General features: G+C 43.8%; 1 protein-coding gene across 1 annotated transcript in view; it reads left to right on the top strand.

The window, feature by feature from the left end:
- Positions 1–22,860, top strand: part of LOC138528211 (extracellular calcium-sensing receptor-like) — a 131,929-nt gene extending 109,069 nt beyond the window's left edge. Inside the window, exons 6-7 of the mRNA XM_069639666.1 lie at positions 2,155–2,278; positions 21,932–22,860. Of these exons, the coding sequence (XP_069495767.1) occupies positions 2,155–2,278; positions 21,932–22,860 (1,053 nt within the window). The remainder of the gene's footprint in view (positions 1–2,154; positions 2,279–21,931) is intronic.
- The last annotated feature ends 965 nt before the right edge of the window (positions 22,861–23,825 follow it).

Raw genomic sequence — 23,825 nt, 5'->3', positions numbered from 1 at the left:
GATAGCTCAGAGGCAACTTGATCACCTTGGAAGCAAGAGGACATGAAGCACCACAGGTTCGATCCCCGGGTCTGCGCTTATAAACCTCTGGGTTTTAAGCACGCTCTAAATGACCTATCGTATCATATCATTGTGATGTGTATGCTTTAAAAAGTCAACATTTAAGTAAAATGCAGCTTTAACAATTCAATTGACCAGGACATGATCATATATCATTATAGTAACCATTCACATTGGGATTTCATTCACAGAGAATGGTAAAGATAATGTTCTGTTTATATTTTAATTGATTTGATTGTCTCTATTTCATTATTTCATAGACTTACTGTGTAAACCTGTGTGTTTCATGTCCCGAAAGGGGAGAGAGGCTATATTGAATCGATTCTGTTAAACGGGCATGTCCCAGAATCATAAAAAAAGTTTCTTAAATAAATGAAAATTGTGCATGCCTGATTTGCAGTACCTAGAAAATTCCCCCAATCTAGATGTCTCCCGTTTAAATCATCCTATATAACGCACCCTGCACACATTATTTGTGTATGGTATGTTGCGGAAAGGCTTTTTTAAAGCACTTGTTCACCTCAAAAGGACATTGGGTGGTAAAGAAACAAATGCATTGTTAACTGAGAGAAAGGGAAATACATTGTGGGGGTGAATTCTCAAATTCTTCAGAATTGCCAAAAGTCTAATGGGGGATATATAGGTTTTAAGGTTTAGAACTAAAGATGAGATGTTCTGGAATAAGTTGATGAGATTAAACTTGGATTTACTAAACTTAATGAAGCCGAATTGTGAAATCTACAGAGTCTTTAATACTGTCCTTTGTCTCTCTTGCAACCTGCACATTTTATATGTGATCTTTCAGATTGCAATCCTCTCTGTTTGCTCACTCCTTGCTGTGTAATCCTTATCATAAGCTTCTGTTTTCCACCTGGAGGTCCCATGCTTTGCTGAAGTCGCCATTAATGTTCTTTCTACATCGTACAGAACTCGTCCACACTGTTCCTTTGCAGGACTACTCTCTCAAGTCCTCCTATTGATCCCCATCTCTTTTACAATTGATAGTCCCTCCATCCCTCCTGCAGGTCCAACCATTGTAACCTTTTCCATGAACGCATTCTCCATCCCACTTGAGCGACCCGATCTCTGCAACCTTTTAGATCATCATCTATACTTTCATTTCAGCTTACGCCATAAAAGGTTCATGCAAGACACCAATCAAGACATTCAAAAATTCACAATCGAGCCACAGTAAAACTAAACACATGTCCAAACTTCAATATATACAAATAAAATAAAATCATGTAAAAATATTGCAAAATGTCAATACATAACAATTTGGCATACACTTGTGACCTAAGACAATGACAACCCACCTAAACCAAAATAGGGACTACTAGACTAAAAATGCCACGCACAACCATATTTGATAACTGATTTGATGTGGAATGCAGACCCTGCATCAGAGACATTAGGGAATTTGCAGCAAAACTCAGCTCACGGATGTGTAAGAGTCACAGGAAATAAAGTGCAATGTGCAGTCCTGAGTATACATGTACCCTAATAAGCCCCATGCGCCCCTTATTGATGGTTACACAATGTTCTCCTGAAGGCCAATGCCCGCTGGATGTAGTGGGAAAAGGCAAAGACCACATGATCGTCAGCTGTGCTTTTGGACAGTGGTAAGGCCTCATGGAGGTGTCTAATATTACATTTCAGCAGAATGGGCCTCATGGACCTTTTCCTAAGAGCCAGATAATAGGGGCAGATAAACAAGAAAGGTTCAATTGATTCCCTGTCGATGTGCAGGCTGTGCAAGTCTCATGTGCAGCCGCGTGCCACTAGAATGATAATGTATTGATGGTCAGCATGCCCAGACGATGTTTAATATACAGGATTCTCATCAATGGTGTACCAATGATATCCAGATAATCTTCCATCCCAAGGGCTCGTTTGCAGCTTAAATATTCGCGTGCTTGGGACGTTGACGAAAAGAATAGAGATAGTATGGTGTAACTTCAGCAAATAGCCCTGCTGGATCAAAGATTTCGTCCCAACCACTGTAACCTTTTCCAAGAATGCATTCTCCATCCCACCTGAGTGTCCAGATCTCTGCAACCTTTTTCATGAATGCCCTCTCCTTTCCTCCTGCAGGTCCCACGCTCTGTCTGCAGTGACTCCTGTCCTCCAGGGTACAGAAAGGCTGCCAGAGAGGGGCAGCCCGTCTGCTGCTTTGATTGTGTCCCATGTCCCCAGGGTGAGATGAGCAATGGCACAGGTGGGATTACGTTTGATCGTCTATATATGAAATGCATGATCTGGTTACATTTAAAAAGTCATCACATTGTGTTGCTCTTCTTCTAGTGAGCGAGTCATTATATAAAAAGTATGATGTTGCCAAGTGGGTGAACATAAAACTGCTTGCAGTTAAAGATTGCATCCACAGTGTAACACTAAGCGTGAATCTAGCACTCATTGTAAAGGGGCAAACATCGTTTATTTAAAGTTGTTGTAAAATGCAGCAAGTTGCACCAAACTATATAAAGAGCAAAAACCTCCACAACATGTGCCAATGTTGCTTTGCAATCGCACCAACAAAATTGGAGAACATTGGTGCAATCTCCAATTGAAGCAAATAGCGTTACATTATAAGCTGGGAAAATGACACCAGGCAACATCATATTTCTCCAAATTCTCTCACCTGGAAACAATTAAGCAATCATCAGACAAAGAAAGGCTGGCCCATCCCTGCATAGAAGAAGAAGTGTGATAATGAAAATGTGGAGATGCAGAACCTTTTGCATGAAGGCTGTGCTTAGTGCACTACTTTAAGTGCAGAGAGATTTATTTGATCCCCATTTAATTCCTGGCCATCCAGTCATGACTTGTGGGTGTCAGTATCTTAATCTCTAGTTTTAATCTTTGATCCTGCCCAGAGATTTGACTCTCATAGACTCTGCCAGGATTTGTAGAAGTGACAGTTTGTCAGTCAAACGTGATCAGTAAGCTCCTCCAAACATAGAGCCACCCCACAGCAAAGATTAGACCATTAAATCAGCCATATCAGAAGCCTCCTGGGAGCTTTGTTTCCTATATACCTCCCATTGACTATGTTAAAATGGCAGTGTTCTTGTCATGATGATGTCATAGGCTGATCTAAAATGTCCTCCAGTAATCATCATAGCCAATCGTCTGCTTCTTAGAAATAACATCTGTGATTCAGCCTATTGTTTTCTTCATGCAGTTGATTTCACAAAATGTCTGATTCTCAAACATTAGATTAACATATAAATGTACATTAGGGACTATCATTTAACTCTTTGTATTCTGGACTCCAGCTTCTGTACTGGGATCTTGGACTCTCCAGCTAGACCCTTGGCATAGCTCCTGTGCTATGTTTAGTTCAAGCTTTCCAGTTCAATCTATGCATGGAGCTGCTGGGAGCCCTACTAGCCTCACTCAACATCCACATCCACCAATACACCGATGACACTACTTACTTTACGATATTTGTAATGCACATCCTTGGACTCTTAAGCATTAGGGCGCAAACAAGGACAAACATACAAAAAAAGGAGAGCGGTGGGCGCTAACTGACCAGATGGCTCAGAGGCACTTGGAAACTAAGAGCTATTACTCATGAGAAAAACAATGTATTCAGTTATATCTTGAAGACTGCTAGTGATATTTGTCCTCACAGCTCAGATGGCAGAAGATTCCATGACTTAGGGGCGGCAATGAAGAAGGCTACTTTTTCTACCTTCTTCATTCTACATCTAGGAAGAAACAGGAAAATTCTCATTGCTGGTCCTAAGGTTCCTGCCGGCCACCTTCACTGTAATTAGGTCTTGCAGGTACATAGGCATCAACCCCAGTCTGAATTTGAAGGTGATGATCAAGAGTCTGAACCCAACCCAAGCCTCAAGTGGGAGCCAAGTACAGGGAGCGTCTGACCTCCAAGACGTCGTTGCAGCGACAAAGTCCCACAACCACTCTGACCGCTCCATTTTATACCATTTGTAGTCTGCTTGTATCTGCATTGCAGATTCCAACCAGAAGGCTACTACAATAATCAATCTTAGAATTAATGATTGCTCTCGCAATCGATTCTGCATTTGTCTAAGAAATGTATGGTCTGAGGTGTGCCAGTAATTTAACATAGTAGACGGCTGCTGAGACAGTACTGGCCACATGAGAATTCATGTTCAACACTTTGTCCACGACCACTCCAAGAATGTTTACTTTCGGCTACAGGATTATTTTCACATCCCCCAGTAGGAATCTGTTGTAAGCAGGACCAAGCTTAGCCAAGGTAGCAGAAGTACCCACAATCATAAGTTCCGTTTTTTCCCTCTGTTTAGGGCAAGGTTGCTAGACATCATCCAGTTCTCTATCAGGGTAAAAACTCTGTTAAATTCCAATTCATCTTGCGAGTGAGAGCCTATTAGGGGAATGACGCACTGGGTGTCATCGGCGCAGTTAGAGAACATAACAGACACACAGCTATACCTCAAGATCAACTCCATCGAGGACATCCATAAGCTCAAAACATATCTCTCCCTGATCCAGTCGTGGATGTCTAGTGCATACTTGTTTGTTTGTTTATTTTATTTATATAGCGCTCCAGACCCTGGAGTAAAAGGACGCTTAGGACAGGTTACAAGGCACAATATATATAGAATTTGCAGTAATACAGTAGTAAAGTAATGTATAATATATACAGACAGAGGTAGTTAAGACTTGCAGTTGAAGCATAGGTGAGGCATGTACAATATATACAATTTTGTGGTAGGCTGGATCAAACTTAGGATTGGATTTTAGTCAGTAACCAACCAATGACAAGTTTCCTGAATAATAGGAAGGATTTAGTCGATTTCATTTTCAAAGGCAGGGTGTTCCACAGTTGAGAGGCAAGGACCGTGAAGCTTGAGCCGCGGGCTCTTTTAGCAGTGAATCTGGGCACGGTGAGGCATAGCGTGTTGGAAGATCTAGTGATTCTGGTGGCAGGTTTCATGGTGAATTTGTTGGTGAGGTAGGGAGGGACTATGTGGTTAAGGGCTTTGTAGGTAAGGCAAAGCGTTTTTAAGTCAATTGTTTTGTTGAATGGAAAGCCATTTGCATGAAATTCTGATGGCGGATATATGCTCACGCCTCGGAATGTTTAGTGCTGCTTGTAGCGCATTATTTTGGAGAACCTGAAGTTTGTTGATTATAGATTGGTTGGCACCTAGGTAGAGGCTATTGCAATAGTCTAGCTTAGATTTTATGAGAGCCCTAGCCAGCTTGAGGCAGCTATTAGTGGATAAAAAAGGTCTACAGGCTCTAATTAGTTTCCCTGTGTAGGCGGTAGCTGAGGCAGTCGTGTTAACTTGTTTGGTGAGGTTGGTATTGGTGTTCAGATAAAAGCCGAGGGTTTTCACATTTTTAGTGACTGGGATGGTGTTGCCGTCGATGGTGATGTTGGAGTAGTCAGGGCTCCGTTTTTGTAAGTTATTGGGTGATCTATCAATGAGAAGTTCAGTCTTCTCATCATTCAGGCAAAGTCCATGTGTGGCCATTCATTCCTGAATGATAGAAAAGAGTTTTTTAATCCTAGTGACATCAGCGCTGTAGTTGCCCGAGATGGCGATGAGTATCTGGGTGTCATTCGCATAGTTGGTGTAAGGGACACCCACATGGTCCAGTTTGTCAAAGAGAGGCTTTGTAAAGATGTTATATAGGGTGGGGGAAACACAGGAACCTTGTGGGACACCACAGGTGATGTGGATAGGGTCTGCTGCTGCCACGGAAGAAAAGACCCTCATAGTTCTGTTGGCCAAGAAGGATTGTATCCACGTGACAGCAGAGGAGGAGAAAAGGGCAGTGGAAAAGAGGTGGTTACAAAGTATTTTATGGTCGACCAGGTCGAAAGCTGCTGAGAGGTCTAGAAGGAGTAGGATGGCAGCCTTTCCTTTGTCTTTAATGTCATCAATCTGACTTTTGAGGTCAACAAGGGCGGTTTCTTTCATGTTGAGGTCGAAAGCCAGATTGACGCAATCCTGACAGTTGGTTGGTTTCTAGGTAATCCTGAATTTGCAGGTAGACATCTCTATCAAGGATTTTTAGCAGGAAAAGAACCGTGGTGATGGGCCTGTAATTAGTGGGAATGGCTGGGTCTAGAGATTGTTTTTTTAGAAGAGGGAGAACCCATGATTGTTTCAGGTTGTTGGATACTGATTTAGTGGAGAATGAAAGGTTTATTATCTTGGAGATGAAAGAGGATAGGTCTCTTGCTGCATCCTTGATGATCTGTGCGGGGCAGCTGTCCCCTTTGCAATTTGATGGTTTGAGGGATGTTATGATTTTTTGGACTTCTGGTATAGTTACCTTTTTGAATGTGAAGCCAGAGGTGGTATCAGTGGTAGTAGGTATGCTAGGGGTGGAGGAGTTGTTGTTGGAAAGTTGTAGTCTTTTGACCTCAATTTTAGTTTATAGGCCAGTGATTTTATTAGCAAGAGCATCTTGGATGTTTGTGCACCAAGGTTTGTCTTTCACAGACGTGTCTGTCGGTGGGTTAGGGTTTTCTAACTCCTTTAGGATGATGAAGAGTTCTTTAGCACTGGATCCTGCATTGTTTATTCTGACATTGTAGGCTTCCTTCTTGGTGCGGATTATTTCCTTTTTATAGAGGTAGGAGATATTCGTGAGGTTAGTTTTATTTTCAGCTGATGGAGTCATTTTCCATAAGGTTTCCAACTTGGCTTTCTTTTTTCGGAGTATTTTGAGTTCAGATGAGCTCTAGATTTGCCTTTGCGTAGTTTTAATGGGGTAACGGTGTCGATGGCTTTGGTCATGGCGTCATTGTAGGTATTTACTAGTAGATTAAGGTCAGCAGTGGCAGGGAGCGTATTTAGGATAGGGAGAGCCAGTGTCATAAGGGTTTCCGCACTAATGTTGCACTTGTTTCTGGTCAGACAGGCTGGTGCAAGGGGGCACTGTTTGAGGTTCTGGTTGTTAATGCTAATGTCAAACGATATGAGGCAATGGTGAGTCCATACGAGAGGTTGGGGTGCTTTGCAGGTAATATTGCAGTTGTGGGCAGCAAGCCACTCAATGGTTCTGCCTTTTTGATGGGTAGGTAATGTGTTGAGTTGAGTGTAGTCGTGTTCAGAGAGTGTGTTAGCAAGGGAGGACGCAGGGATGTCGTTAGGGTCATTGTACCCTAGGTTAAAGTCACCTAGAATGATATTTTGTGAGAGAGGCTTAGAATTCCCGGTTATGAGAGAGGAAATGACTTCCTCGAAGGTACCTGTGGGACCAGGGGGTCTGTATATTAGTTCCAGAGTGATAGTATTATTAGGGGTGGTTTGTATTTTAATGGTGAGTCGCTCACATGATTTCAGGGGGAGGGAGGTAACAGATCTAATGCCAAGCTAGGATTTAAATATGATAGCTACCCCTCCTCTGCGGGCATTAGGTCTGTCGGCCCTAAGGATGGAGAAATTGTCGGGAACCGCAAGCGTTAGATGGGGACCTGTTGCATCATGTAGCCATGTTTCTGTGGTAGCAAGGAAGTCTAGATCTGCTGAGCGGATGATGTCAGCAATTGCAGTGGGATGGACAACAAGGGATCTAACATTGAGTAACGTACCTTTTAGCGAGGCAGTGTTAGCAGCGCTGGTGGTGTTATTTTTCGTGGCCTTAGTCATAGATGTTGCAGGCCATGTGCTGGGTAGGATGTGGAGCCTGGAGCCTAGTCTGTTGTTGCGTGTAGTAAGATTAGGATAGGCTGAAGGCCGGTATTCTGGTAGCTTGGGGGGGGGTTCTGGTTGGTAAAGGTGTAGCCATCTTTGGTGGGGTTGGGTAGCAAGTTGTCTGAGGTGGCACTAATTTTAACGGTGTGGTATGAGTGGGCACTGTGGGAGAATGGTGTCAGAGTGGGGAGGAAGGGTGTGGGGCAGGGGATAGGGTAATGTCTTGGACAGCCGAGTTTGGCTAGTCCATTGCTAAGTGATATGAAGCTGTTTCTGCTGCATGGCGTATTGTTGGGCATGGCTCAGAAAGGGAACATGATGAGGATGAGCCAGGCGGACATAATTGGGAAAGCAGTATAGGTAAGGCTGTAGAGCAGCGTGGTGCTAGGTGCTGTGGGCAGGACAAATGCAGGTAGGCACAGTGGGCAATTATAGGAGATTAGGCGTATGCAGGTGTGACTTAGTCTATATTTTAGCAAGGTGGGCAGATTCAATTATGCTGGTGCAGTGCAAAACAGGCTAGAATCAACTATGCAAGTAGGGTGCAACAATAGGCTAAATTGAATATGCTGGTAGAATGCAATGATAGGCAGATTCAATATTTGCTAATGCAGTGCAAAACAGGCTAAATGCAGCTATGCGAGTAAGGTGCAACAATAGGCTAGGTCAAGTATGCTGGTAGAATGCAAAGATAGGCAGTTTCAGTTGTGCTAATGCAGTGTGAAAGTGGGCTAAATCGACTTTTTTGGTAAAGTGCGCAAGTAGGTAAGTTTGATTTGGCTAATGCAATGCGGTGGTGGGCACGTTCGATTTTACTGAAGGAGTGCCAGATGAATTGGGTATTCATATGAATCGCGCAGTAAATACCATTTAAAGCATAAAATGTGCGTGGGTAGAATGGAACAGTTGCAAGCACAATAGGTCTAGTCACGGGAGCAAAAACAGCGATGAGCATAGGGTTATAGTGATCGCTAGAAGTGATGGTAGGAGGAGCTGTACGCACACATTTGTCAATGGGTGGGGGCGAGTTGTGAGAGGGGTGATGGAGAGACTAGAGACTTGGTAGGAACAGTCAGGCGGCATATAGGAGCAGTTCTTATGCCAATCGGTCACGCATACGTGTAATAGATCGAATGTGCGAGTTAGTCAACTTTGGGTTGGGCAGTGGTATTGTAGCGCCTGGGGAGAGGTGGAAATGTTACCTTTTGAAAGGAGCGCTTGAAGGAGTGCCAGAGGGACCGGCAACGGCAGTCACGGCATCAAACAGGCATAAAACAGGTGATGGCCTTGTCTCCGTGGGCCTTGGGTGAAGTGGGCCGGCTTCGCCTGCCGGCACCAATGGGGGGTAGTGTAGGCCGAGTAGCCAATCAGCAGGCTGCTGGTAGCCACGTTAGGCAAGGGGGGCTGCAGGCATGTCGCAGGCGGCCATCTTTGAGCTCCTAGGTACCTTGTGTTCCTTAATGACGGTGAGGGGTTCACTTTGGTCGTTTTGGCCGAAATTGAGCGCATGAAGGGGTTTCCTTCTGCAGGCTTTGGCAATCACTCGTCTGCAGTGATGCACAGGATTAAGTGGCAAATTCTGGAAAGGTGGCGCGGGTGAATCTGCGCTTACCAGTATTCCTGGTTGGTTGGATGCTTTCCTCTGTGGGTCCACTGCTCCTGCAGGGACGCAACCTGGAGCTCCTCCTCCTCAGTTTGGTGGTGGGGACTACTGGCCTTGTCTCCGTGGGCCTTGGGTAAAGTGGGCCGGCTTCGCCTGCCGGCACCAATGGGGGGTAATGTAGGCCGAGTAGCCAATCAGCAGGCTGCTGGTAGCCACGTTAGGCATGGGGGGCTGCAGGCATGTCGCGGCGGCCATCTTTGAGTTCCTTAGTACCTCGTGTACCTTAATGGTGGAGAGGGGTTCACTTTGGTCGTTTTGAAGCTCAAACCCTCCAAGACCAAATTCCTACTCCTCACCAACAACACTGAACACCCATACATGCAGAACTGGCTATCAACCATGAACTCTGAGGGCTTCACACCCGAGTTCACCTCCGGCGCCAATTCCCTTGTGTTCCACATTGATAAACAGCTCTCCTTCAAGACACACAGCTAAGAAAACTCAGACAGCTTGGTATCAGCTTGCCCGTCTGTGGAAAGTCAAGCCCTTCCTCCCTGCGGACAGCTTTAGATCCACTGTTCAAGCACTGCTCCTATCCCACCTAGACGGGTGAATGCACTCCTCAAAGGCCTCCTGTAATCCTCCCTTGCGCCCCTCAGAAGTGTCCTACACACAGACACACACCTCATCAAGGGTTTACACAGAAAAAACCACATCAACCTGGCCATCATCGAACTACACTGGCTCCCACTGCATGAACGAATCACTTTCAAGTGTTGCTGCATCATCTATAAGGTAGTCACCCTCAAGTTACCCAGCTACCTCACAGAGAGACTCTGCATCTCTGCCAGACAGTGCACCACCAGAAGCTAGGACATGTGCCGACTTAAAATTCACTGCTGCACAAAGGAAATTACCAGAAAACAAACCTTCTCTGCCTATCCCCCAAGAATATGGAACCTCCTCCCCATCAGCATCAGACTTGCCTCCACGCTCCTACAATTCAGAAAAGAACTCAAGACCAACCTCTTCAAGGAGTCTCTCCTCCTCAACACCTAGGCCATCACATCAACCCTGGTAGCATCTGACTCGCTAGACGCCCCTCACTTCCCCACCACCCGGTACACCTGTACCCCTCCTTTGTGCCCCTCTTTATCCTACCCCCACTGTATACCTGTTCTGTTGTTACCTCTGAAAAGCATTCCGTTATGCATCTGTACTGATCTATACCTCTTTCAAGTGCTCCGTTATGCATCTGTATTGTTGTATAACTCTGTAAAGTGCTCAATTGCTTTTCAAAGCTCGGTTGGTGCTCAACAAATACAATAATACTTATCATAATAATAATCATAATAATAATAATAATAATTTAAGCTTATCTTTTGGGACCTTAATATTAATAAGAACCTGGCATATGAGTCTCGTCACTAACATTCTGGTCTTTGGGCAGCACTCTGAGGTCTCAGCCCAGCTCGCAAGTCACACCTTTCTCTCCATCTCTCTCTTCCCTTCGGCTCTCAAACATCTACACTAACTAATTCCTACTTGTCTTTATATAGTTCTGATACCCTCCCCCTGGGCTGGAGTTTGGAAAAATATGTTCAGCTAGGATGCCCACTTGTAAAAGGGCAAGTATTGATTGGACATTCCGCCCTTGCTTTGGTCCAAATTATGTTGTACGAACCAGCCTAAAGACATATCAGATCCCACAGCTATTTTGGATTTATTTGTATTTAAAGTGCTTCAAAGGTTCAATCCACCTTTAGTAAGGTGACATATGCTAATTAATCTATATGTTATCAATTACATTTCCATTGTAGACCTAATTGAAATTACATGAATGAAAAATTAAACGCTGCAGCTTCATCTGAACTGCACTGTAACTGAAAACGAACACTTGTACATGCTCTTTCCAGCATCGTGAGCCGTGAAGGGGCTCTTGCTGGTGCCTGTGGTGCCGTGTCGCTTCCTGTAGGAGGCGGAGCTTACTCGGCTCACGTGACACATCACGTGACTTTGACCAGCTACTTCACGGAAAGCCACCCACCCTTGCGGCGTTAAGCCCGGCGGGGAAAAGCCCATCGGCTGTTTTGCGGCTGTTAGGCGCTGGTGGTGCCACATCCAGTCGGGAAGTGCGGCTAAGTGCAGTATGCGGCAGGGAGACAAGAAGGCAGCAAGGTAATTGCGAGATTTATTTACTCTGAAAGACTTGTACATCAACTTGGTACTTTCGAAATCCTAGTAAATTCGGCCAGGTCTTACTGACTAACTGTTTACAATGGCTGACTCCATGGTCACAAAGCCCTCGCCACATAGGACTGGGGCGGGTTGCTACCCCGAGGTAGCTATTACATGCAGCACTGCCTCATTTGAAAATATTTTACAAATAAATGTGGAAACGGCTGAGGAGGTGGTGAACGGATCAAGTTTAGGAGAAGGGGAAGGCTCCCACACACAGCTTCACTTACAGCCCCAACAGTCTCCCAAGACCTTGGATACATCAGTGCCCCCCATAGAAATTGAAACTCGGGGACCTTTTATTAGTGCGGTGGACACTGATGATAGGGGTCAGAACACGAAACCACAAACAGGACTGTCCCCTAAGGACACAGTGCGGGAGGTTTCCCCCAATTCAATTCCCTTAAATTCTACTCTCTCCTCCCCAAAGGATTTGGGCGCAATTTATGCTGATGAGATGGGTTCTCTAAGGCCAACCGCATCTCCTGTTGTGAACCCCTTTGTCTTCGGTTCCTTAAATGAGAACAAAAGAGATCAGCCTCCAGCAAAAAAATCGGATAACGGCTGGAAACCCTTCGGGATTTCCTTACTGAACACCGATTTCCACACAAACTACTCAAGTAAGAACCAGCAAAACAGGGTGACTACTCGAGAGCGTCTTCTGGACCCCTCTACGCCACGGCCTAGATCCCAACAAATGATCACCTCAGGGTCGTACACATTTATACCTGAGCGTAAGGGGTCACCACCAAATAAATGGGGGGGACTCTTGCCTCAGTCAACAAAATTTTACCTCAGGGACCCCCGCAAAGATTCCATAAAGGAGTATTCCCTCAGCAAGCGCTGTTTCCAAGTAAACGGCAAAGAAGACAACCCTCTCCCACAGACGAGGATCTCTTGTCTGTCTTGGAATCAACTCAAGGTGATGCTCCTTCTAAAAAGGATCCCCAAATCGATCCTGGAATGATCACAGCTTTTGCTTTGGTAATGGCCCCCTTCATGAAACTTATAGAGTCGCAAAACGATCAGCTTCGGGACCATACAACAACAATTGCAATGATGTTTTCTAAAATGATTTTTATAGAAGGCTTCGTCTCTGCAATTCAGTCGAAACTCGAAAAAAATGACAAACACATGACAAACATTTTGAAAAGTATCATAGAGCCAATCATAAAAGAAAAAGAAATAAGAAGATCGGAAAGGACAAGTCTTCGGTTAGGGAGTGTAGGTGGCCCGGAGAGTGGTCCGTCATCCCTGGAACAGACTCACAACCAACAGGTGGTTTTGCCTACAAAGAGTACTCTTGAGGAATTTTCCACTACTAAATATAAGGACAGTTCTACCAACACGGACCCCTCTGTGTGGGCAATTAGCCCAGCAACGAAGGAGGGTAGGCAAGCACCGAAAGTAGGATGTTCAGCGTCTTCCATTGCAATTAATACTCTGCCCCTGGTTACACGGGATCAGCTCGAGGCTCCAGTGCCAATTAGCAACATCAAATTGTTTGACTTATTTAAGAAACCAAAATCAGGTTTATCCCCAATGAAGGAAGGTTTACTTAAAGTAAACAAGAAAGGCGATAAAAACTATGGGAAAATGGTTACACCAACGGACAAACCTATAGGACAGAGCCCTTTGCCTACAAGGAAACCCACATTGAGATCTAAAATCGCAACTGGTCTATCCCTTCCAAGGAACTTGGCACTTCCCTGCAAATTGCCTACTCATGAGAGACCAGTAATAAAAAAAATAGAAATTGCTTCCGCTGCCCGCCCAAAAGTAAGTCCTGATGAGTCCCCTCGCCCACTGGACATCACGTTGACAAATGACAACACGGACATCTCTCTCATGGACTTATCTGTATACTCAGACATAAACACCTCATGGGAGGGGGAGTCAGGATCGAAAAGTGGTACCGAGGAAGAAGATCCAGAAATATACAGCAAGACAAAAGAAGTCGAATTTAAAGGGGAGACGAAGGCTCAGACAATCAAAGACAGGGTGGTGCGGCTAGTGTCCTTTAAAAAGCCCTCAATGCCCACGTTGTCGATTGTGAACTCGGATTTCGACAAAAAACTCAAGTGGAAAACTAGAGTGCACTCTGGTAGAGAAAAATCAGCCAGCCCCACAGAAAAAGAAAGGTCAGACACACATCCATCCAACGCCTTGGGTTACACAACTCTGGAAGACAGACGGAACTTTCTTGTCCAGAGATGCCTGGAAACCACCAGTAATAAAGGAGTCTGCCCTGGCGCGTCAAAGGAAATAAAAAGAACAGTGTCATGGGCAGAAACGATTGAGAGAAAGCCGGCACGTGGGCCTAACAATCAGAATGCCCATAAAGGACCGGGGGCAAAAAATGCCAAGGAACACTATAGAATACTATTGGAAAGAACTTTAGGCTACGAAGACAACTTAATTATGAATCGGGCCAACGTTATCAGGCTCTTACAATCCCTGGATCATCCGGAGAAATTAAAATCGAGGGATTTTGACTGGATCGAATTTCACAATGAGCAGCGACACGATAGTGTGATTCTTCACACAAGTGATCAAAATACTAAAAACTCACTCCTAGAGCTGGGCCCAAAACTTAACCTATGTGGATTCGTGCTTAGGGAGTTAGAGGGAGGAAAACAGATCCGACCGTGTAGCTACAAAGGACTTGAAACATCTACTACATAACCACCGAAGTACCACCAACAAACCCTATAAGGATCATCCGATGAAAGCAGGAAATAGTGGTAGAGGGACCCGAGAGGTTGATAGTAGAGGAGACCAAGTGCATATTCAATCAGAAAAAGCAGGATTAAACTTGGTGAATAGTCAAGATGACTGGAGTTGGCTGGCTGGGGTTCTATCTGCTAAGTCATAATGCCAACACCTATCTACGAGTGCCCACTCCAACTCCAAATCAAAAGGGATAAAGATCATGAGTTGGAATACAAGGGGTTATGTGCATCTACTTGGCAATTCAGAAACACATCTGTCCTCTTACGACCTATTTTGCTTGCAAGAAACCTGGTTGTGTGATCTACCTCTTCTGGACAGGTTCGAGTTATATTTAAACCCCGCAACAAAGGGCACGAAAGGTAGACCGAGCTCGGGTTTACTTTTGGGGGTAAAGCGCACTAGTGGCATAAAAGTGCTCTCTTCTCTAAACAGAAACCCTTGGATCCAACTTACTACGATTTCATCCACGTCAGAACCAGCTTCACTTACTCCAGACTGGCAGTTGCTCATATGCAACGTATATTGGGGCCCGATAGCCCGAGATGAGGACAACCTCATGGAAGTCCTACTGGAAGCCATAGACGACGCCAGGATTGAATGTCCATTACTCAAAATTCTGCTATGCGGTGACTTGAACATGGAATGTTAAGACAAGAAGCAGAGGAAAATAGAGTTCCTGCCTTTGAACGCCTCAAAAAATATAACGAGAGGCGTGGCCATGGAGAAGGAACTAATAGCCAGAAATATACACATGGTAAACGGAAACTTGTCGGGCGACAAACCGGCCGCCCGTACATGGAAACGGGGTGCCCAAACAAGTACATTGGACTATATTTTTGCATCTGAAAACCTCTTTGGCAAATTAATATCGTTGGAAGTGATCCCCACGATCCAGAGTGATCACAACATCCTGGAACTCAAATCTGAGGCCTGGAACAAGCTCCCGTCTGTACCAGGCAAACATCTACCAAACCAGTTTCTTGAGTCAACTCCTGGGGGCAATAGACTACGCATGGAAGAAAAGAGATGGCCCTGGTACTGGATTCCTTAATCAAGGACCAAGGTCCCAACTTGACAGAATATGCTGAAACACTGAAGATCTTTTGCCCAAAAGTAGTTGCCAAGGAAAGTCACCAATGCAAGCAGCACTACTACGATCATCAAGTAGTGACAAAAAAAAAACTGGTAAAAAAGCCAGGAGGTTATATGTTAAAACCAGTGCACCAGCTGACTTAGTCCTGTACACTAAAGCTAGAAACACCTACAGGAATTGGTTTAAGCAACACAAATACCAAATAATGCAACAAGACAGTGAGAAGATGCTTCACCTACTATCTACTAAGAACATCACTGGTATTTGGAAGTTGATCAATGAAATAAACATCCCTTCCGACTCAAAAATGGTAAATCCAATAGCCTCAGAAGTTTGGGAAACTCATTTTCGGAACCTTTACTCTATGGGGGAAATCTGTGGTCCTGCCTCATTCTTACCATCGAACAAGCCTTGGGACTTCCAATTTGGAAAACAAGATATTCTAGATCTTATTAAACAGTCCAATTATTCAAGGGCCGCAGGACCCGATGGACTTACTAACGACATCCTTAAAAGGGACCCGGAAAAATGGGCTTCGTTCATGCTGGTTTTGTACAACAATATAACAAGACTAAAAAAGTTACCTAAATCTTGGACGACGTCCATAATTGTGCCGATCTTTAAGAAGGGAGACAGGTGCACGCCCACAAACTACAGACCGATTGCCCTTTTGGATGTCGTCGGCAAAATATTTGCAGCACTAATTTTGAAACATCTAAATGATTGGAGTCGGCTGGCAGACCATTTGGACCCTTGGCAATCAGGCTTTCGAAAGGGCATTGGAACATCCCTAAATGTGCTACTTATCAATATAATCAAATGTATGGTTAAGGCCAAGAAATATAAGAACATCTATATCGCGTCAATAGACTTGGAACAGGCATTCGATTCTGTTGACCGCAGAATGCTATGGCATAAATTGAGGAAATGGGGATGTCCGACCAACCTGAGAGAACCTCTCGAAGCACTACACACGGGGACAACACTCAAAGTAAGGTTGGATAGACAGGGCAACCTTTCAAACAATGTGGTGGCCATGAATGGTCTGAAACAGGGATGTCGGTTGGCTCCTGCTGTTTTTTGCCTTTTTATATCCGACATGCAGGAAGCTTTCGAAGCAGTGAGGTGTTTCCCCCCCAAAAATCGCGGAGATCGCCGTGGGAAGGCTGTTATTTGCGGACGATCTTCTGTTGCTAGACCAAACGGCCATCGGACTTCAGCGGCAACTAAAGGCACTCGAGTCATACACACAAGGAAAGGGCCTCCGTATAAACCCAAAAAAATCAAAGATCTTGAGGCTAGGACCTACTATCGGCATGAAAAACCTAAGGTGGTACCTTTCCGGGGAAGAAGTACCAGTGGTCTCGTCCATGATATACCTTGGAGTAACCTTAAACAACAGCATCCAAGATGGTCCAGGTATCAGCAGGCTTAGAAGTAAAGTTATGAACTTAGCTTCGCAAGCTTTGTTATTCAAGCGACGATACTGCTCTTTTTCCCTTCGTCCTCTGACAGATTTCTATAAACTTAAAGTTGTGCCAATTCTCACTTACGCAGCGGAGGCAAACTTTTTCATCAATTCAGATGTTTGGAAACTGTTGGAGTGCCTATTCTGGAAAAGAGTATTGGGCTTACCGACATCAATTTCAATGGAAAGTGTGCGTAAGGAACCAGGCCTATCCTCCCTTTACATAGCTACGGTCTGGAAATCCCTGACACTCCTTGGCAAATGTCTGCACCCCCAGGAAAGAAGTGGATTTGTGGCAATTAATGAAGCAATCAAAAGACAACTGATTCCGGTCCTCACCAAGTGGCAAATAATTTGTTTAGAAATCCTGAACACCATAGCACTAAAACCAGACAATCTTATGTTAAATCCGCTTATGGTAAAGAGGAAACTCTTGGACTGGGACTGGACAGCCACCCTGGACAGGCTCAGTGCTTTGCCATCAATCATCCAAGGTATGGACGAGCACTATTGCAGAGGCACTGTCCACCCTTACTTGGACAAATTTCCCTCAAATAGGGAAAGACAGTGGTTCTTAAAATTTAGACTAAACCTCTTCCACACAAGAGAAGTTCTAGGGAGAAGAAACAAAAAAGAGGAAAAACCTAGTTTGCTGTGTCGAGGATGTGGGCAAGAGGCTGAAACCTTACAGCATCTAGTGATGAACTGTGTCCCCTTAACTAAGCCCAGAGAGAAATGGTTGGGGACGCACCTTTCAAATCTAAGTACTTTAACCTTGCAAGATAGGTGGCTAATTCTGAGAAGGGGGGAAAAAGTATCTGTGACCTTGGCTTTGCTGAACTTTATGAGAGAAACTTTTACAATTCTGGACATTTAGTTATTTTACTTGAGCTATACTGTTTCTCCCCTATATATATAACTGATATAATTGTGTTTTTTCTTTCTTCTTCCTTTTTTTTCCTTTTTTTTTTTTGCAATTTTTTTTTCTCTTTTACCTTCATAATGCATTTAAAGTTTCCTTTGGTAACTAATTGATGCAATAATAATAAATAAAAAAAAAAAAAATAAAAAAAAAGAATGAAAAATTAGAACCACGAAAGGATAGACAGGTATGCCCACATCTACGTGTATCCTTTTTCTACCAATAGGCAAACATCATTAGAGCTGTGGCACACAACCTTTGATGTCTACTTCCTCCTAGAGACAACATTCCATTGGTTTGACTGACCAACCTAGGGAGCAATTTCACAAAAAATATGTTATGGCCATATTGGATCTGGATCGTTTGTGACATAACATGGATATCCCTGTGCAAGTTAAAGCACAGCAAGTTAAAGCACAGTGCAGTAATACGATTGGCATGTAATAACTGGCAGAAGAGTACATTTTAGTGCAAATGATGTGGTAATAAGTGCACCAATTAGAAAAGGTTTTTTGTCGGCTAAAACGTTACACTGGAAGCCAGAATTCCTGGAGCATCCTGACTGCGGCTTGACTCTCTTGGTGCAAGAAGGCATGTTCTTTACACTTGCATTGTGGGATCAGTAGATATACTGTTCCTGGCCCAGGGAGACCCAGATGTACTCTGACTTGATTTTGCCTCCTTGATATTGAGAGATCATGTTCCTGGCCCAGGGAGACCCAGATGTACTGTGAATTGACTATGCCTCCTTGATATTGAGAGATCATGTTCCTGGCCCAGTGAGACCCAGATGTACTCTGACTTGATTGTGCCTCCTTGATATTGAGAGATACTGTTCCTGGCCCAGTGAGACCCAGATGTACTGTGACTTGATTTTGCCTCCTTGATATTGAGAGATCCTGCTCAAGGCCCAGGGAGACCCAATTGTACTGTGACTGGATTTTGCCTCCTTGATATTGAGAGATCCTAATCCAGACCCAGATGTACTGTGACTTGATTTTGAGAGATCCTGTTCCTATCCCAGTGAGACACAGGTGTACTGTGACTTGATCTTGAGAGATCCTGTTCCTAGGTCAGTGAGACACAGATGTACTGTGACTTGATTTTGCTTCCTTGATATTGATATGAAAGCCTCAAGAGCTTGAAGGTTTTTGACAGCGGCCGGTTACTGTTAAAGGCAAAGGTCTCTATGGGAGACTTGCAGAGCAGCTCCTTAAAGTATGAAGATGTGCAGTAAAGTAGTGTGTTGTACCGCAAGAATTATAAGGGACATGACAAGTGTGCGATTTCCAGCATTAGTTAAAAATATTTATGAATTGAAGGAGTCATAGCCGACAGTATTGAGTTTCTGATGATCAATGGACACATGAACCACATACAGAACAGAACCACAGACACCACGGCCATGTCTAGGAATGTGGTGCAGTTAAAGCCCATATGGAGATCAGGGAATGATCTAATCCACTGTCTGAGGTCCATGTTTGATCAGCAACTCTCCCCACACCATCACATGAAGGTGTGCTTAGCCATCAGAGAACTGGCATAAGAGACGCATGGGCACCAGGTCACATCTTATTACATGTATTGGAAAGATTGGCCAGAGGCGGTGGTTGGTATCTCAGGGGTTGGCCAAGCTGAATTGTATAGGTTTTGATGGTGCTGCAAAGCCATACCCTCCAAGGATGGATGATGCTCTGTTAGGAAGTTCATAGTTAATGTATCCGACTAGATGTATTAAACTGGCTCATGAATATAAGGCTCATTGCGTAAAAACCTACATTTTGTGAGCTTGCTTGCCTCCTTACGGGACTGGGATACTATGCCAATTTCCATGCTAATTTCTGCACAGCTTTATTAAAATGAATCATGTCTCTACCTTTGCTTTCTGAGAATGCTGATTGGACTGTATGGTGAGAAATTTGGGCTTCAACAAAGGTCAGCACAAAAAAGGAACTCGATCCCAGTATCAGCTCAGAATGCCCCCACAATTCTGCGACTAAGCGAATCTCTCAAAATGTAACCATTTCAACAATATCTGACGAGACAGTGAAGGGAGTGTTGCCCAGAGCTGTACCAGTGGTTGAGATTCATTCTAAACCTTCCAGCCATCACCTTTGGTTTTTCTATAGTCCCCCGTGTGGGACGGGTGTGCACAGACATGGGTCCCGAGACTGCCTAGCTTAAAGACCCAAGGTACGCACTGATGATGCCTAAAGAGGCAAAACGTGTCTGGAGATGCTTGTGGTCTCATTCAGAAGGGCTGTCACCCAGCAGTTTGGGATGGGGTGCCCCTTCTTGGAGTGGGAATAAGCCTGTTTTGCATATGGTGTTTCCCCTCTCTGAAATGGCTCGGCAGGCTAAAGATAGTTTGAAGGATTGCCCAGAGCTGTGCCAGAGGTTGAGATTAATTCTAAACCTTCCAGCCATCACCTTTTTTAAAGACCCCAGCCCAACTGCTGGCTACAGACACTCTATACAGGGTTCCACTACTCTAGAGCGTGTCTAGGCAATAAATAATTCATTTAAAGAATACATCAAATCTGCATAGCAGCATTTTACTGCTGCCAGGCAAATCAAGCAATGATGGCTGACTGAATCCACCCTACTTGTAATCCATCAGAGGTAGCTGCTGAGCAAACACTCTTCATTCAGATCTATTGTAACATCTGAGACTGAACGCCCAGTGTCAGTCATCACTTGTGATGATGTCTTGCATCAGGGATATAAATGCCACCAGCACCATCATTAGAAACACCACTGTGCTGGACCACCATTTTAGTGGTCACCTTAGGAGCCCCCTACCTCTCACCAGCTAAATAATTATGTCTCACGCATTGTGATTTTGTGAAGCCCTCACAGCACACGCCTCAAGCCATTGGCTGCTAAAATGCTGGGCTACATATGCATCAGTGTTAACCATGCGACCGAGTTGTCACAATATTCAGCCAGCAATGACATGCCACGCTTCAGTGCCTGGTGCCTTTTACAGCCAGCAATGACATGCCACGCTTCAGTGCCTGGTGCCTTTTACAGCCAGCAATGACATGCCACGCTTCAGTTCCTGGTGCCTTTTACAGCCAGCAATGACATGCCACGCTTCAGTGCCTGGTGCCTTTTACAGCCAGCAATGACATGCCACCCTTCAGTGCCTGGTGCCTTTTACAGCCAGCAATGACATGCCACGCTTCAGTTCCTGGTGCCTTTTACAGCCAGCAATGACATGCCACGCTTCAGTGCCTGATGCCCTTTACAGCCAGCAATGACATGCCACGCTTCAGTGCCTGGTGCCTTTTACAGCCTGCAATGACATGCCACGCTTCAGTGCTTGATGCCTTTTTTCAGCCAGGATCTTTCTTATCTCTGCAGTGCTACTGTTCTGGGACAATCATGACAATCTTAAGCTTGAGTAGTTTCCTTTGCCTTATCTTTGATGCATGTCTTTGACAAGCTCCGCCATGTAATATGTGAGCTCCAAGACCGTTTCTAACTCCAAAAGTCGCCTATTTTACAAAATGCTGCTCCCAACTCAAGGACGCCTCTGTCCAATCGAGCTGAGCCTGACCTCTGCCACCTTGTTTGAGCTCTTCTCCCACCATGATATTGACATTGAAAGTTATACTGCATTGCCATGGATTGTGGTAGCTGCCCCATTGTTGTTTTGCTTTGAACCTTCACTTATTTAACTCTTGATCCAATGGAAAAACATAGATTTACGATGCCACAATATTTAGAAAACATATTGGTGAAGATCTGAGAGTTGAGAGTTATCCTGCGCTAATCCAATGTTTGATGTAGCAAATGCTATGATTGTAAGTGGTGAAGGAAAAAGGGTGAACACCATTTTGTTACCCTGGTATAATATATTTTTTAAATCACATTTAGTGAATATTTGCAAGACATGTGTGTATGTGTTTATTGCAAAAACAAAGGGGTACAATTTCACTGTAAGGGTACTCTTAATTATTGCTTGTATACCTCAAAAATATCCACTTTGTGATAAATATTGTGTACCAAACAGGTGTACAGCCACTGACAATTCCATAATAGACAACTACTTCCAAAGCTCATTCCTTGTTATTTCTGGCAATTCTTAATTGTTATATAAGTTATGAACTTGCAAAATACCATGTTTATTTTTCAGATACAGTTAAATGCACAAGATGTTTTGAAAACCAATGGTCCAATCACAGACGTGACAAATGCATCCAAAAAGTGATTGAGTTCCTTTCATACGAAGAGCCCTTGGGTCTAGCACTCACCATCTCTGCCTCCTCCATGTTTCTCCTTTCTGTTTCTGTGCTGTTCGTCTTCATCAGGTATCACAACACAGCCATCGTCAAAGCCAACAACCGCGGGCTCAGTTACCTCCTCCTCGTCTCACTCATGCTCTGCTTCCTCTGTTCCTTCATGTTCATCGGCCGCCCCAGCAAGGTCAACTGTATGCTCCGGCAGACTGTCTTTAGCATCATTTTCTCTATAAGTGTTTCATCTGTTCTGGCTAAAACAATAATTGTCGTTCTTGCCTTTAAGGCAACAAATCCAGGCAGCCATGCAAGGACATGGCTTGGATCAAAGACACCCTTTTGTACAGTCATATTCTGCTCACTTATCCAAATGATAATCTGCTTTATTTGGCTATTGAAGTCTCCTCCATTTCCAGAACTGAACATGAAGTCTTATATTGATAAGATTATCATTGAATGTAATGAGGGAGACGCCATCTTCTTCTACTGCATGCTGGGATACATGGGCCTCCTCGCCACCGTCAGCTTCATCGTGGCCTTTCTCTCCAGGAATCTCCCTGGAAGCTTCAACGAGGCCAAGCTGATCACCTTCAGTATGCTGGTGTTTGTCAGTGTCTGGATCTCCTTCATCCCAGCGTACCTGAGCACGCGCGGGAAGTACATGGTGGCCGTGGAGGTGTTTGCCATCTTTTGCTCCAGCGCGGGGCTGCTCGGCTGCATATTCATACCCAAATGCTACATTATATTATTCAAGCCTCAAGAAAACACTAAACAATATTTAATTGGAAAAATGCAATTTGGAAATAAAGTTAAAGAAGGATTATAGAAACCACAAAAACGAGTGTGCACTGCTAGACTAGAACATTGCAAGGAAAGCACCTCTGAGGGCTATGTGATATTTAAATGATCTGAACATTTCTTCAATTATAAAAACAAATTCCAAAAGGGATCACATCCCATTCAGCCAGCATTTTGTTGTATGCTGCAGATTAATCATGGTAATAACAAATGATACGTGACAATCCATTTTTTAAATCCTATTTAATTTGCACTCCATTTCCCATAAACCCATGGTAAAAAAAATATAGTTGTTACATAGTTGCCATGAAAGAAAGACTTTAACACATGAACCCATTCAAAGTGACAGTGCTTGATACTAAAATGTGAACATGAGCAATAAAATCATTGTTATTAAAGTGACAGTGCTTGATACTAAAATGTGAACATGAGCAATAAAATCATTGTTATTAAAGTGACAGTGCTTGATACTAAAATGTGAACATAAGCAATAAAACCATTGTTATTAAAGTGACAGTGCTTGATACTAAAATGTGAACATAAGCAATAAAACCATTGTTATTAAAGTGACAGTGCTTGATACTAAAATGTGAACATAAGCAATAAAACCATTGTTATTAAAGTGACAGTGCTTGATACTAAAATGTGAACATAAGCAATAAAATCATTGTTATTAAAGTGACAGTGCTTGATACTAAAATGTGAACATAAGCAATAAAACCATTGTTATTAAAGTGACAGTGCTTGATACTAAAATGTGAACATAAGCAATAAAACCATTGTTATTAAAGTGACAGTGCTTGATACTAAAATGTGAACATAAGCAATAAAATCATTGTTATTAAAGTGACAGTGCGTGATACTAAAATGTGAACATAAGCAATAAAATCATTGTTATTAAAGTGACAGTGCTTGATACTAAAATGTGAACATAAGCAATAAAATCATTGTTATTAAAGTGACAGTGCTTGATACTAAAATGTGAACATAAGC

This window comes from Ambystoma mexicanum, chromosome 7q, assembly GCF_040938575.1.
Source record: "Ambystoma mexicanum isolate Mex_15411 chromosome 7q, UKY_AmexF1_1, whole genome shotgun sequence".
Taxonomy (NCBI): Eukaryota; Metazoa; Chordata; class Amphibia; order Caudata; family Ambystomatidae; genus Ambystoma; species Ambystoma mexicanum.
Note: the sequence above shows the minus strand (reverse complement) of the source record. Positions and strands in the feature narration are given on the sequence as shown.